This window comes from Stegodyphus dumicola, chromosome 4, assembly GCF_044657685.1.
Source record: "Stegodyphus dumicola isolate Sdum_Otavi_A_Nest chromosome 4, ASM4465768v1".
Taxonomy (NCBI): Eukaryota; Metazoa; Arthropoda; class Arachnida; order Araneae; family Eresidae; genus Stegodyphus; species Stegodyphus dumicola.
Genome location: NC_140771.1, coordinates 9,771,559 through 9,786,660, shown reverse-complemented (window position 1 = coordinate 9,786,660; position 15,102 = coordinate 9,771,559). Strand labels below are relative to the sequence as shown.

Here is a 15,102-nt window from a genome sequence, read left to right as displayed (position 1 = left end):
TGACTAAATGATTAGGGTGTTAAAAAAAAAGTGCACTTATTTCGGTGCCGGGCTCATTAGCAGGAAACCTCAAAACGAAAAGAATGGACAATGTTCTTGGCTTCATTAGATGCTCTGCAGAATCTAGCTGGAAATAAAATTTGGTCTTTCCAATATTCACTTGAATGCAAGAAACAAACATATCAGTGGGGCCATACACGATTCTTCAAGCATTTTTGTTTCGGCCATAAAATCATGGTTTCGTTTTCTTAAAAAGATACAGATTTCTTGTTTAATTCCTGAAAATACTATCTATCTTGCCATGAATTTGACGCGGCATTCAAATAGAAGAAGAAAAACGGTACCTACCTATTCCATTACAACTCTCCTGGGCCAATGATAGAGGTGCAACAAATTTCCTTATGGAAAACTTAAAGAGGAAAAAAAAATCTGAAAGGTTTCAGATTTTAAATTACGTCCAAAGATGCGTTTTTTTAACGTTTTGTGTGTTACCTTTATTTATTAAATATCATGTTCTTCGCACTTCAACCATAAAATTCAGTTCAACAGCAATGTCGCAAAATAATTTTAAAATGAGCCTCTCTTTAGAATTGCCGATGCTCAGTTCCGCGCGCTGGAGATAAAAGGCTCCCCCCCCCCGGTAGAGTGTTGCCATTGCTCGCTTTTAAATAGTTGAGTTTGTTAATCAAAAATCCGTTTTAAAGTTTTAAAAATATGAAATAAATCATAAAACAAATTCCAAATCTCAAATTTGGCCTTCCACATGCCTATATTCGTAGAAGGATTACGTCATTCAAAATTCGATGACTCTATGTACCGTTGTTTTATCACAATGCGAGAAATATATATACATGTATGCAGATTTTTCATTATTTAATTTCTTCAAATATAACACAGGGCGATAATATTTGGTGGCAACGATTTGAAAAGTTATACGCTTTTTATAGGGTTCCGACGCAAAATCGCAAAACGAAAACAATAGTCTTTCAGGGACAATGCCCATTTGGACTAAAAAGCCTTCGATTACTCGTCATCTAGTCCAGGCGTAGGGACTTTCATTTGTTTGTTTACTAAAGAAAGCATGTCATAACGAATAGGGGAATGATATTGTTGTTCGAAAGGCAAGACAGAGATTTTTATGAGGCGTAAACTGTAATAGCGGCACTTGCGTCGATATATTTTTACCTAATATAACTAATATTTCATGAAAGTTTGATTTAATAAAAAAAATTTTGACAGGATATTGGTCCTTGTAATCTTTGCTTTTGGACAAACCTCATACAAAATAAAAGCTAATAATTTGTCCCTATTTAGTAAATAAGGATAGACTGAACAGATTTGATCGTTCATGTTTATTTGCTTTAGCTTGTAATATTTCAAGATATCCTTAGAAAGTATTTGGTTTCCAGATAATCAGGTATTGTTTTGTCTGTGCATTATTGATGTTCTATATTCAGGCTTTCACGAATGTTCACACTTCTTTATTAACTTTTCAACAGTTCCTGCGATGCAGTCGGAAGTAGATTACCACGAGTACTGTTCAGGAGGATTTGACCCGGATGACATCGTCATCAGCGGTGTAGCTGGTAGATTCCCTAATTGTGACACGGTTGGAGAACTGAAGGAAGCTTTGCTGACAAAGAAAGACCTAATGCTGTTTTCTGATGAGCGCTATGAAAAAGGTGTGGTATTTGTTTATTCCTAAAATTTATTTTTCCATTTCGATGTTAATACTTAATATCTTAAACTGAGTGATGTAATAAAAATATGTGATAGTTTTCATAGTGACTTCAGTACGAATAACAAATTGTACATGGAGAATGTAGTATTAAAATAAAAATTGTTTATAAAGGATTTAAATTTTTAAATAGTATTTTTTGAAATGAAATATTTTAATGATTCCACATAAAAGTCCATATTAAACAAAAAGAAAAATAACAAGCACACAAAAATAGAAAAAAAAAAATACCAGAGTTTGTCTGTTCAAAAGTTCGGCCGCTGGGGTTTAATGCGTAAACTTACTATTCCTTTCGTAAACTATACGGGATTTTTTTTTTTTAAAGCTATAAGAAATTGCTGTTATAAACGAAAAAAATTGCTATTAACAAAATGTAAATAATATTTTTATTCAGGTTTGTATAGTTTCCATTCGTAACTATTTTATGCAATATAGGACGATGATCTGAGAAATAAAAAACATAATCCACTTACTGTGTACTTAATATTTCTCGTGAATGTGAGATCTATAGAGTAGCCAAAAATTCCCTTTTCACCGGAACTAAATGCGTGTAACAATGTTCAAGATGATAAGATATTTAAGATTTGAATCTTCCATTCTGATCACTGATATGGCAATAGTGCTCCTTACGGCGAATTTCAACGTGATTGACACATGACTACTTGGGCAGGAGAACAAAGTATGTGTCTTGACCAGTTCATTGTCTTAGTACTTGGTGAAGAATAATAGCAGATAATAATGACTTCACTTTTGAGCAGCGCTTAGTGACAAGTGTGTGCGTCTATGAACGGAAACACAACAACCAAAATATGACAAAGGTGATGGATAGCTTAATACTTAAATGGTTTAGTAAAGAGCCAGCAAGTCGTCAAACTTTGATCATTTGGAAGAAGAAAGAATTGGGCGGGGACGACTGAAGAAGACATCCTTGGCCTACACTTTTTTGTGGGTTCTGTAACCCAAGTTACTTATTTGAAGATGTTGAATGACTGGCTTCTTCCATAGCTCCAGAATTTGGGCATCAATGACAAGGTTGTTTGCCAATACGATGGAACTCCTGTCCACTTTGCACTTGCTGTTCGGGAATGCTTGAATGAACGATTCCCTGGTTGGTTGATAGGACGTTGAGTCCCAAAATACATCAGTCCCTTATCTTTGGCCACCTCGAAGTGTAGACGTTATGACATCAGACAATGCAGTGTGGGAAATCCTCAAATCGTATGTCAGAAAGAAGTGATATGTGGAGAGTGATGCTATGGGGGCAAGTGTACTCGATGCCTGTCACCATGTGATACCGCAGCGGGTGAAAAGGAGGGCGTTTAGGTGTATCAAGCTGTGCACTTGCGTTTTGGACAAATAACTGTAAGTATTATTAAAGTTACAATGAAATAACTGCACGTGTTAAGATAATTTTTAGCCACCTTGTATAAAAGTTGGTAAGTGTCCTTGGATAATTCGAAGGTACCGTGTCCAGATTGAAGTATTCTTTTAAGAAATCGAATGCCTTTCCATTTCTTTTCGAATCTACATTAAAATCTTCCACCAGTAATCAATACATCTGCATATATATTGAACTCTTCAACGATTAACAGACTTGACTCTCAGTATCTCATAAGCGCACTAAAGAGAAACAATTTTAAATCGACTGAATTAATGGATGAATGCATATAGATGCCATAAAACGCGACTGTCCGTTAATTGTAATATCGACTATATATATATATATATATATATATATATATATATCATCGGTCCCTGTTTTTTCTAAGGTTTAAGGTAAACTGAATTTAATCACAATCGGTAATGCTATTTAGATTCCTGTAGGTAATCACATCACTGGCTTTTTTTAATGTCTGTTTCTAGAGCGAATTTTCAGTATTGTGCTCATAAACGTTTTCAATTCGAAACCCTCCACCTGAATAGGTTCATTCTCAAACATCCAGATCTCAGCCATCGCCTTAAAATCGGATTGCTTTATTACTTCATCTGTTATAAGATCGTTATAATGTGCAATCAGACTTATCCGCTCACCAGACAAAAATGTGAAGAAGTGGGGATGTACAGCCAATTCACTGTGCATGTGCACACTATATGACGTCATCAAAATTCCCGGGATTTTCATTAATTTTTGTCATTCAGCTGTGGTTGAACCATAATTCCAAATTCCAAAATTCTTTTTGCATTTTTCAGCGTACACCTTTCTCTATTAAACGAATTTATGTTTTGTAGTTGCAAAGATGTAAGCTTTTCCGTAACTGGCAAAAGAGTCACAATTTGTCCTTTTCACAGAATAACATGGAGGAACATAATCAACGTTTATAGTGAATCAACGCAAAATGCGAAAACGAAATTAATAGTCCTGGGCAAATTGCCCCTTTCGACTAAAATTCTGTGACATATGCCAGCAAAATAGTTCAAGCAGACAACGCAGTGCGGAGTCAATTCCCATAGTTATGTTATATGTTCAGAGACCAAACAGTTTCATACGGCAACGAAGAAGCGTATCTAAAGTTCATCAGTGCTGCTAACTTAACAAAAGTCTTCGGGAAATGATCATGTATCCGATGGCACCTCATATAATCATGCAATTTTGATATCATCATTAGGTCCTCATGGGCTCTCAAATATGTACATATGAAGAGCTCTTTTAAATGTGTATCTTATTCTTTTAAATATGTATCTTATTCTTTTAAATATGTATCTTATTCTACTCATTCTAATATATTCTATTAATGCAGCTTGAAAAGGAAACACATACGTTGTTGTTGTTTTTGTGATTAATCTCGCTTGTCTGATATCAGAACAGGCCCATGAAATTCATCGTGTCAAGCTGGCAATATTGCGCCTGTCGTTGGCAAGAGCCATGGCACCATACAGGTGACAATACGACTCTGCTCACTTTCATCCCAATTTTGAAAGAGAGCTTCCCAGGAGGAAGGGTCCGAGGGTCTTCCACCTCTCTCTCTTTGTCACCAACCTCTAGAGAGGACTTTCGGCTCGCCTCATGTTTTGAGACATTACAAACTCCCATGCCTTCTCTGGGATTCGAATCCGGCCTCTTTGTTGGATTTCAAATGAATGAAGTTTTTATTTTATACATACTTCAATTTAATTCTACTTACTTTCGTTTAATTTATTTTATTATTTAATGTCGGTTGGCCACTAATAATTATTTTTGCTTTAGCTTCTTGGAAGTGGCAACAAAATTTATAGAATTAACGAAATATATGTTTGCGGATTTCTTCGATTTCCTTGCATTGAAAAATTCTAAAAGGCTCTACAAATGGCTCTCGAACTAAAAGATGGTGGACGATAATTCGTCACCATCAAGATTTGGCAACTGCGCTTTCTCAGCCCAGTCGCCCTGTAGAAGGTATTTTCTTCCTCCTTTCTGCGTGCCTTCGTAGTGTAATTGAAAGAACGTATGGCGTATTATTGCGAGGTCTGAAATTCGAATTCCAGCGAAGGCATTGCACATATTTTCACGTCTCCTGCATCTATAATGCATCTCCTGCATCGTAATGACTCTACAATTCTTTGACTCCAATAATAATTCTGGGTAATTTAACCCGATATTAAGACAACTGTGATGAATTTAAATGTATCCTTTACCAGAAACTACTTTTGTATTAAACTAAAATATTATAATTGCTGAAATAAGTAATTTGATATTTGCGTCTCATATTAACTGTGTACGAAAATAGATATATTTACATAATCATTTAAATTTCGTTTTTTTTTTTTTTTTTTTTTTTTTTTAATTTATTTTAGGACCTTGGGGAAAAAAGGGGATTTTATAACTGGTGTATTTATTATTTTTATCAATAAATTTAGTGAACACATTTATTACATTTTCACAGGGGCTTGTGCTATGCCACACTCTTCAGTAGGCCTTGTAAAAAATCTGGACAAATTCGATGCTCAGTTTTTTCATTTGACTAATTCAACAGCCGATTATGTGGAACCTCAGCAAAGGAAAGTTTTAGAAGTTACTTACGAAGCTATTTTTGACTCAGGTAACATATAATTTAATATGTATTACCCGTGTTTTATCCTATATCCTATTAACCAGTTTTCACTCTCTAACTCAATGTTGGGCTATCTTAAAACAGAAGAAATAGCCTTGTATTAGAAAAGTAAGAAACGGAGATTTAGCAATATTTTGACTGCGTTCCAAAATTAAGCTCCTACAGCTAGCAGTTCATATGTGTTTATCATAAATTTAAAGATAAAATGTTAAGATATCTTAAGAAAATGTTAAGGTATTTTAACATTTTATATTAAAATACCTTAACGCTTTATATTAAATTTCTTAGTACTCATCATCTTTAGTATCAATATTATCATTTAGTGTGTTTAGTATACTATTTAGTAGCTTTAGTATCAGTATTCTCAATACTATAAGCAGATTTGAAATGTTTAAATCTAGACCAACATATGCTTACATATGACATCTTTTGTATATTGATTCAAGAATGTAGCCATTGTCAGTTAAGATTTTCAGTTCCTCTTGCTAGCATCATTAATGCTATTGCAAATCTAGCGAATGCTGCGGACACTGCGCAAAAAAAAAAGGCAGGACAGTTCCATGTCTTCCGTTCTACTGGGCCGATTGACGAAATTCAACTTGCGTTTTTCATGTCTCGAAAGCGCGACTTAGGATATGTATTAAATTTGTATATAGCATTGTTCCAATATAGGTATTTTGACACACAATCGGACCTTTTTCTGAAATAACACACCAATTTTTTTCCCATATTTCGATTCTACGATTCAAATTACGTCAAACTATCAAGTTTTGTAAAAATCGCACGAGTAATTTTTAAAAAATTAGCTCTCAAAATTTTAGCGCCTCAGTGTTAATTGAGTTTGGTCTATATTTATTAATCTCTCTTTTTTTTTATTGAACATATTTGTTTCTTCCTTTCACATTTCGAAATTCAGGTTCACTCCAAATAAAATTCAACCATTTTTTGCGATTTATTTTTAAAATTTGTATTTTTAAATACAAATTAAAATTATAATCTATAAAAAAAATATGGTAAAAATTTAAATTATAATCTATAAAATTTTTACCATCATCTTAAAAGTAGACGTATTTCTAAGCAAACCTGCAAAAAATTACAATTTTTTATTGAAAATTTCCGAAGATATACGTGAATTTATATATTGGCGCGTTTTGAAATTTGGCATATTTGTTGAAAGCGATAAAACATCAGATGTAGTTTAAGCACTTTGCTAAAATTATTTGGATTGGATTACTCAATTATAGCAAAGCACACGAGGGCTATCTGCCTAAAGGGATGGATGCCTTCGTGGAGGACTTTCTAAGAGAAACTGGCTCGTATACACGTTACATATCAGGAAAACCACGAAAAGCCCATGCAGTCAGCCCGTTCGCGGGATTCGAACCGAACTACTCAGCGTCTTTACCGCTCGGCCGCTGGTGGGCAAAAATTATTTGGAAGTAGAAACGACGTAATTTTTACCCCGCTCAAGCACAATGTAAAAAGGTTGGAACGAGGTACTTTTTTTTCCGCTCCGGCATAATGGAAGGGAAATTAAAATTGGTTGCCATATATAAATAAATTCGCCAAGTGAATTATTCATTGTCAAACTGAAAAATTTTGCCAAGATAAATTTTTTAATTTTTCCGTAAATTTCGCACCAAATATTACAAAATTTAATACGTAGGCCAAATATGGAAACAAAAATGGGGTAGCACTTCCGCAAAGAACCCGGTAAATGTAAACATCACCAACTTTGGCGGTAATAGTTCAAACCTGGTAACCTAGCGGATTCATCTTATCCGCTTGTTCGAAGGTTGCAACCATTCCTCCTGCGTTCATTTTGTTGAATTATCACTGTCGTTGTTCGCATTTGGAGATTTCTATTATTCTTCTATTATTCTTCTCTTATTTATTATTATTTTTTCTGATTTCCACGTCATTTTTCTGAGTTTTTTAACAAGAATAGATAGAAATATTTTCGTATAATTAAAGAAGTTTTCGTCGATAGATGCCGGTTCTAGGCTCGTCAGTTCGGGATCAAAGGAAGAAAATATGGCAAGAGGAGCAAATGCTAATTTGTAACACGGCCGTTCACGTTATGTTCTTAATTATTAACCGCTGTAAGCACGCAGAACCATGAGGTTTCCAACCCTTAAAAATAATTTGCTTTCCTAGGCCGCAAAAATGTGCATGTGCATTTTAAATAAGTAATGCTTTTACTTTTATTATTGTTTATTGTCATCTAAAATTATGAGAGTAAATCAATTTTTATGGCGTAAAATTTTAACAAGATACTACATTGCGAATATTTTTCTACCAATAACCTTTCAGAGGATGGCAGTTGTAACATAAGTAGCTGATTAAATCGAAATAAAAAATATTCATTATCTAAGATGACAGAATAGTTTGATGCATCCCCATGGTCATCAAAATTAGTAAGCCACTGCTGGTGTAAGGAATACAGTTCAAATAACTCTTGAAAAATAAAATGTATAAAGTTCTAGTTTTATTAACAATGCTACTGAAGAAAATTTGAATATCGTTGAAGGTTATTTGTATTGCGAAATATATTATGAAAAAGACAGGTATTTGTTTCAACGTAAAATGCTTTAAGCTGTGAATGAATTTTTACTTCTCTTTGTTATATATTGTTTTGTCTGCTATTGAATTTACATACACTAAAAATCACGTTTACAAAATAGAACGTTTACGGCTCGGTTCATCGCGATGAGCCGCGAGCTTGGCGAGTAAAAATGCAATGGCGCCAACGGGTTCTTTCCCGAAGCGCCAACTGGTTCTCTGCTGATGAAAACCCGAAATTGGTGTGATTTTTCAGAAAAAGCCCGATTTTGTGTCAAAATACCTATGTTAGAACAACGATAGCTATAAATCTAATATATATCCTAAGTCGTGCTTTCAAGACATGAAAAACGCAGTTTGAATTTTGTCAATCGGCCCAGTAGAACGGGAGATATAGAGATGCCCCCCCCTTTTTTTAACGTACACTGCACACTGTACGTTAAAATTGCACATATTATAATGTTTTTCAGAATTCTTAAATTGCCAAAGTTTCTATTAACATTTCTTAGAAGGTAAAGATTCAAAAATGATTCTCATACTTCCGCACATTTAACATACTAATTCAATTGCTATTTTTGATAAATCACTTTATCAAAAATTGGGGAAAAGTTGCTTTTTATGCCAATGAAGAGCTCACTCGCATTTCTTTTAGACTTGAGAAGAATTTTCAAACAAAAGCCAGGTGGAGAGAAACAATAAAATTTAAAAAACTTTTAAAAATGAAGTTTAATTTAAAAATTATAAAGAAATCCATATCTTCAGTACTGAAAGCAATTGAAGTTGAGCCCGCATTTTCTGAGATAGAATCAGGCGTTCTACTGGAACAGTTTGCCTCTTATGTTTAAAAAAAGGTTCAAAATATTAAACTTCATTTCGGAAAGGATGGTTGGAGAGCAGCTAATAAGAAATTTTAGATTTAGTTTTGCCAAAGTGGTCCACGAGGAGGTATGTTATACTACATCCATGCAATTTTGGAGAAATTCTTTCTTGGTATTGAGATTTCAACTGTTTTATGTCTACGTTTAACAATATAGCATGTTGTACACAAACAACTTAATTTTAAGGTTCTTATGGAAATTTTTAATTATCAAATTATACCTTTGATACTTAAATGATGCCATTTTTACTTCCTGATTTTTACATCTTTACCTTCTGAGAAATGTTAATAGAAACTTTGGCAATTTAAGAATTCTGGAAAAGATTATAATATGTGCAATTTTAACGAACACTGTGCAGTGTACGTTAAAAAAAGGGGGGCATCTCTATATCTCCTGTTCTACTGGGCCGATTGACAAAATTCAAACTTCGTTTTTCATGTCTTGAAAGCACGACATAGGATATATATTAGATTTATAGCTATCATTGTTCTAACATAGGTATTTTGACACAAAATCGGACTTTTTCTGAAAAAATCACACCAATTGTACGAAGTAAAAAGGAAGTATTGTAATCGCGAAAAGTTTCAGGCAGCATATTTCAACGAAAATATCCATTTTGACCACTTTCGAATGCAATTTAACGATATTTTTCCGTGATATCTGTACGTAAGGACAGAATAAAAGACTCTTTACCTCCAAAAAAATTATAAAACTCATTTAAAATGAATTTTAAAGAGAATCTTTCGTGGCGTCTGTACGAACGTATGTACGTACGTGCGTACGTACGTATCTCGCGTAACTCAAAAACGAGTAGCCTCAGAACGTTGAAATTTTGTATATAGGACTGCTATAACATGTAGATGTGCACCTCGTATTTTGGTTGCAACCAAACGTATATAAATATATTTATATATATATCCACTCTGTTACCCGGCTCAGTGATCTCAGTTTCTTTACTCTTATATGTTTGTAAATTGTACATTTTTTGCTTTAAAAATGATTGAATTATGCTGTTTTTATCTTCCGGTTAAGGATTTTATGCCTTTAGTAAACCTGTGTGCAATATTTTTAGAATTATCAGCAATTTTAAAGTTGTTTAATTGCCGCTAAGCCTGTTTTTAATGGCGGCTATTGGTGTTTACATTTGAAACAGGAGACTAGTGGATTTGTTGCCAATCTACAGAAACTTAGCTTCGCAACAACAAAGATAACGCCTTCATTTATTATTGCGAATTAAATCATTCTTAATCCTTTCTGAAATTTTTTCGAGGAAATAAGTGTTTAAGATTTATTTCGTAATTTTTAATACAGATAATTTGAGTTTTTATGTATTTTTGCCTTGTCGCGAAGTGAGAACTGAATTAATTGAATGAGAAATACTCAATCGTCTGTAAAAAACTGTTTCTTTTTTTGTTTTGTTTGCTTAATTTCTTTTATACATCGGTCTAGCTTTATTATCGTATTTGAATAGAACATGTGGCAACGATTAGATGATTCTTTAAATGAAATAAATTTTATGCATTTTGAGTTATAATATGAACGAAATGTAATACTATTATGAACGAAATATGATGTTACCTAGCGCCACAGTGTCGCTATGGTAAACAAAGAATGCATTTATTCTTTTGTGGTTTATACGCTGCCGGCAAAGTAGATTTAATTCAATCCAATAAGTTTAAACGAAATGCAAGAAAAAAGGCGTATAATTTAACATTTCGTACAAGGAAGTCATGTGGTGTAGACATCAGATTTTTATATTTATGTAAATGTTTTCTTTTTGAATTTTTTTTAATCAGGCTATGATGCTGCGTATTTGAGAGGAGCCAATATCGGTGTTTACAATGCGACGACCTGTGATGATGCAAAAGAAATCATGAAGGATGAAAGGGTTCTAAAAAAACATATATGTATAAGTATAGGACGATACATGAATGCGAACAGAATTTCATTCGCCTTTGACTTTCATGGTAAGTGTTACATGTTTAAAATATTATATCCGTTACATGTTTAAAATATATATCACTAGGTTATCATCTAAGATAAAATATCTAATCTTCGACTTTGTATTATAATCGCCGATATTAAATCTCCACGCTGGTTAAGCCAACTTCACGTTAAATTAATTTGTGCAGCCTTCGGCTGATAGTGTACTTGAATTTAAATTGATATTTGATTCCTCATTTAAATTATCTCGCCATAAGTGCTGACTAAGCTTGTAAGCACCAAGTGTGATTTCCGTTCTTCTTATTTTTCACATAAAAGGGTGTTTTACATCCCTGTTTAGTTTTAGTTGTTATTTTAAACTTAGTTATAATTCGCTTAACGTCTACCAAGAGTTTGGTCACTACTGAATGATTGTGTCCTCCAAGACTTTATGATAGTATGAGTTATTTGATAGAGTATGAGAGGTCTTTAGTTCTCCAACGTTATACTTTTCCTTTTTTACTATATACGGCCATTATCAAATGCTTTCCGACTACTGACTCTTTTGCGATATGCTTCGCATGAATATCAAATGAATATTCGGTTTCTTTAGCTTATTTTGTGAATTTTTTTGACTTTCCAAATTTGAAATTTAGAAAAAAGGAGATTTAGAACAGCAAAAACAGACTTCTAAATTTATAAAAGATTTTATTAAAAAAAGCTTATTAATTCATCATTTTCTGGATTTTAGGCGATGCGCAGTTATCAAATATGCTGAATTATGATCTAAAACTGCATACTATCGCGAAAGCTCTTTTCCCACTTTATTGAATATATTATGATATGAAAAATGTCACGTACTGTAATTCTGCAAATATATTTAATGAGAAAAATTTATTAGTAAATACATTTATTCATAGTTTAATTACATATTTAAACAGGTTTTGCTTTCAAACCGTTTTATTACCAGTGTATGAAGTATTTGGAATAAATAATAAAAATAAATAATATAAATAAGTTAGAATGTTTGCCTGCTTTACAGATCTCGATTTCTTTTTAAAATGCCATTCCATGCAGTATGAATATTCATTATTTCATCACAATTCTACTTTAAATTTTTTTCGGCGAATTTCGAAAATATACAAGGTGTCCATAATTTAATCACCGAATAACAAAATTAAATTTACTAAGTACCAGAAATAACTTATATCGATATAATCTATAGATCAAGGAGTTTTGTTTCTTCTAAATTATGGGAATGGCAACAGGGAGCATATTCGTTTACAGACAAAATGGTATATACATTGGAAAAGTAATGTGCATTCTGTGTTTAAGAGAAACGAAATCATCGAAAAGAAGTAATTACGACATAAATTTAATAAACTTCCACGAACCGGAAAAACCAATTAAACTTTGGATCAATTGTTTTACAGAGCCCGATGCAGTATTTTGCATAAAGGAAACTCCGGTCAACTGTTCATGAAGTTATTCATAAACGGTTGAAACTGCCTGCATATAAATTGCAAATTCATCAACAAATTAAACCTAATGATCGAGTCGTTCGTGAGGAATTTTCTATAGGCATTCTTGACCATATCAATAATGATGATCAATTCGTTTGGAAAACAGTATTCGGTGATGAAGCAACATTTTATGTTTGAGGAAAGGTTAATCGACGTAAATGCAGAACTTGAGGTCAGAAAATACGCATTTTGTAACGGAAATTGTGTCCTTAAGTTAACGTTTGATAGGCACTAACTAAGTTATTCCAAATGGATAGGGCCTCTTGTCATTGGGTTACACATGTACATGTTCCCTGATGAAGCACTTCCAGATCGTTGGATTGATACGGATGGACTCATTTCCTAGCCATCCCGTTTTCTGCATGTCACATCTCTCGACTTCTTTTTCAGGGGATACTTGAAAAACTGAATTTATGCTATAGAGAGCGCAGCATGGAAGAATTAAAAGATCAAAGCATCAAGAAGCAGCTTTTGAGATTCCAAAAATGCTTTAATAACGTCTGGAGGGAAATCGAAAACAGATTTTATATTCGCCGAGCAACTAATGGTGCTCATGATGCAATGCATTAATGTAAAATTCTTTAAAGTGCTAAATAAAATTCAGGCAGTCTTTTTTTCCCTATCTCTTATTCTGTATTATTAAACATAGCTTTATTTGGTAAATAAATTATGGACATCCTGTAAATTAAACGCTTCACCAATCTCACGCCAAGTAATCCTTATTAAATTTTCTCCCTCACTTTCCATTTCTTTTGCTACCTTCGGATTCAACATATTTCGACTAGTAACGTCGTCATCTAATTGCAAGTGGTTCATTTTACCACCTTCAATCTATTCAATAATTTTGATTCCTGGAAGCGTAATAAATTATTTGTTTGAGTTTCGAACAGTTTTTAATACTTCAGAATGGCTGCACATTTAACCATAAATATTTTTGCTTTCTTTGCTGCTTGGCAACAATTCCTACCAAGCGTTTCGTAATTTTGGGTTATTTGCAAGTTATTTTGGATCAGTTCCAAGCAATAGCAGCCGTGAAAAGGGCATCTTTTACATCGAGTTGAATATGGAAGAGCAAATCAACAAGACTAAAATGCCTAGGCTTAATATTTCTCAATAATAACTAGAAGTTTCAGCATTTCCATAAAATAAAATATTCAGCCTGTCCTTATTCAATTTAAAAATATTATACATTTATTTATTTTCGTACCCTGTTAACGTAGAATTTGTAAACTACGCCGCATAAAGCCGGTCTCATCCGTATTCTGTACTCGACAAGGGAATGAGATATTCTTGGTACAATAGCATTGAACATTAGCTGGTATTCACAGGAACGTCTTTATCGGTAGATTTTAGTTCACCTGGAATGTTTTGTTTATCGAAGCCATGCCTTATTTCAAACTTGTGAAACCTTCATCTGAAAACAAACAGATATTTTATAAGCTATTTTCTACCTTCTTCCACATGCCTTCGGGGTGCAACGGTAGCACACTCAGCGCGTATTCGAGAGGTCCTGGTTCTAATCTCTATTCGGGGGACATTGTACAGCCATTAGGTTATTTTGAAGCAGAGGACATGAAAAATGAGCATTTCTCTTCCTAAAGACTCGAACCTCGACCTCTCGAATACGCGCCGAGTGTGCTACCGTTACACCACGAAGGCATGGTGGAAGGAGGGAGAAAATACCTTATAACCTTTTGGCGAATTCGCTTGTTGGTAAAATTACTTAGCTTCTTCTTTTAGCTAAGGTGACTTTATAGGCTTACCTTCAGATTTGTCTGCACTGAATCATCTAAACAACGCACTAATATTCAGCTGGTCGAGCGTCACCAAGTATTGATACTTTTAAGCTTAAAAATATATAGTTTTTTAGTTTTTCTTTCTTGAATAACACAATATCCAGTATTTCCTTTTCACAATATTTCTATTCTCACTTTTTAACAATCAATTATTAACAGCCAATTTTTGGTAAATTTTAAAGTCACTTGTTTCCGTTTTATTCCGTTATCATTATCTTTATAAAAAATTTTAAAACATTTAAAATAAATCACGATACATAAAGAGAAAGTTTTAAACAAAGAACTAACTGAAAGTAGCAAAGAATATATGAAACCGTCTTACCGAATGAAGTGCTAAAAGCGCTATTCATAAAGCAGTGACAGGTGACCCAGATTATTGGACGTGTTAAAACAAAGGATGCCAGATTATTGGACTTTTAATGGAAATCTTTCCAAAGTTTAATTGCTTGAAAGATGCGGTAAGTAAACGTCTTCTAATAATGCAGGTTTATTACCAAGTATCCTAAAGAAGGGCAGCGAGAAGAATTTTGTTGCTGAAAGAAGATGTGAATTCTCTAGATTGCGTGAACTTAATCGACACCTCAAAGGTGTCTTACTATTTCATAGCAGTTTCCATCTACCAGACTAAACTCACTTTTGATTGACGAGGTCCAA

At 33.5% G+C, this 15,102-nt stretch overlaps 1 protein-coding gene across 1 annotated transcript in view; it reads left to right on the top strand.

Moving 5' to 3' along the window:
• The first annotated feature begins 1,467 nt into the window (after positions 1–1,467).
• LOC118187796 (fatty acid synthase-like) overlaps positions 1,468–15,102 on the top strand; it is a 109,939-nt gene continuing 96,304 nt past the window's right edge. Inside the window, 3 exon segments of the mRNA XM_085814528.1 lie at positions 1,468–1,682; positions 5,599–5,754; positions 11,003–11,173. Coding sequence (XP_085670654.1) covers positions 1,508–1,682; positions 5,599–5,754; positions 11,003–11,173 — 502 coding nt within the window. The 5' untranslated portion in view covers positions 1,468–1,507.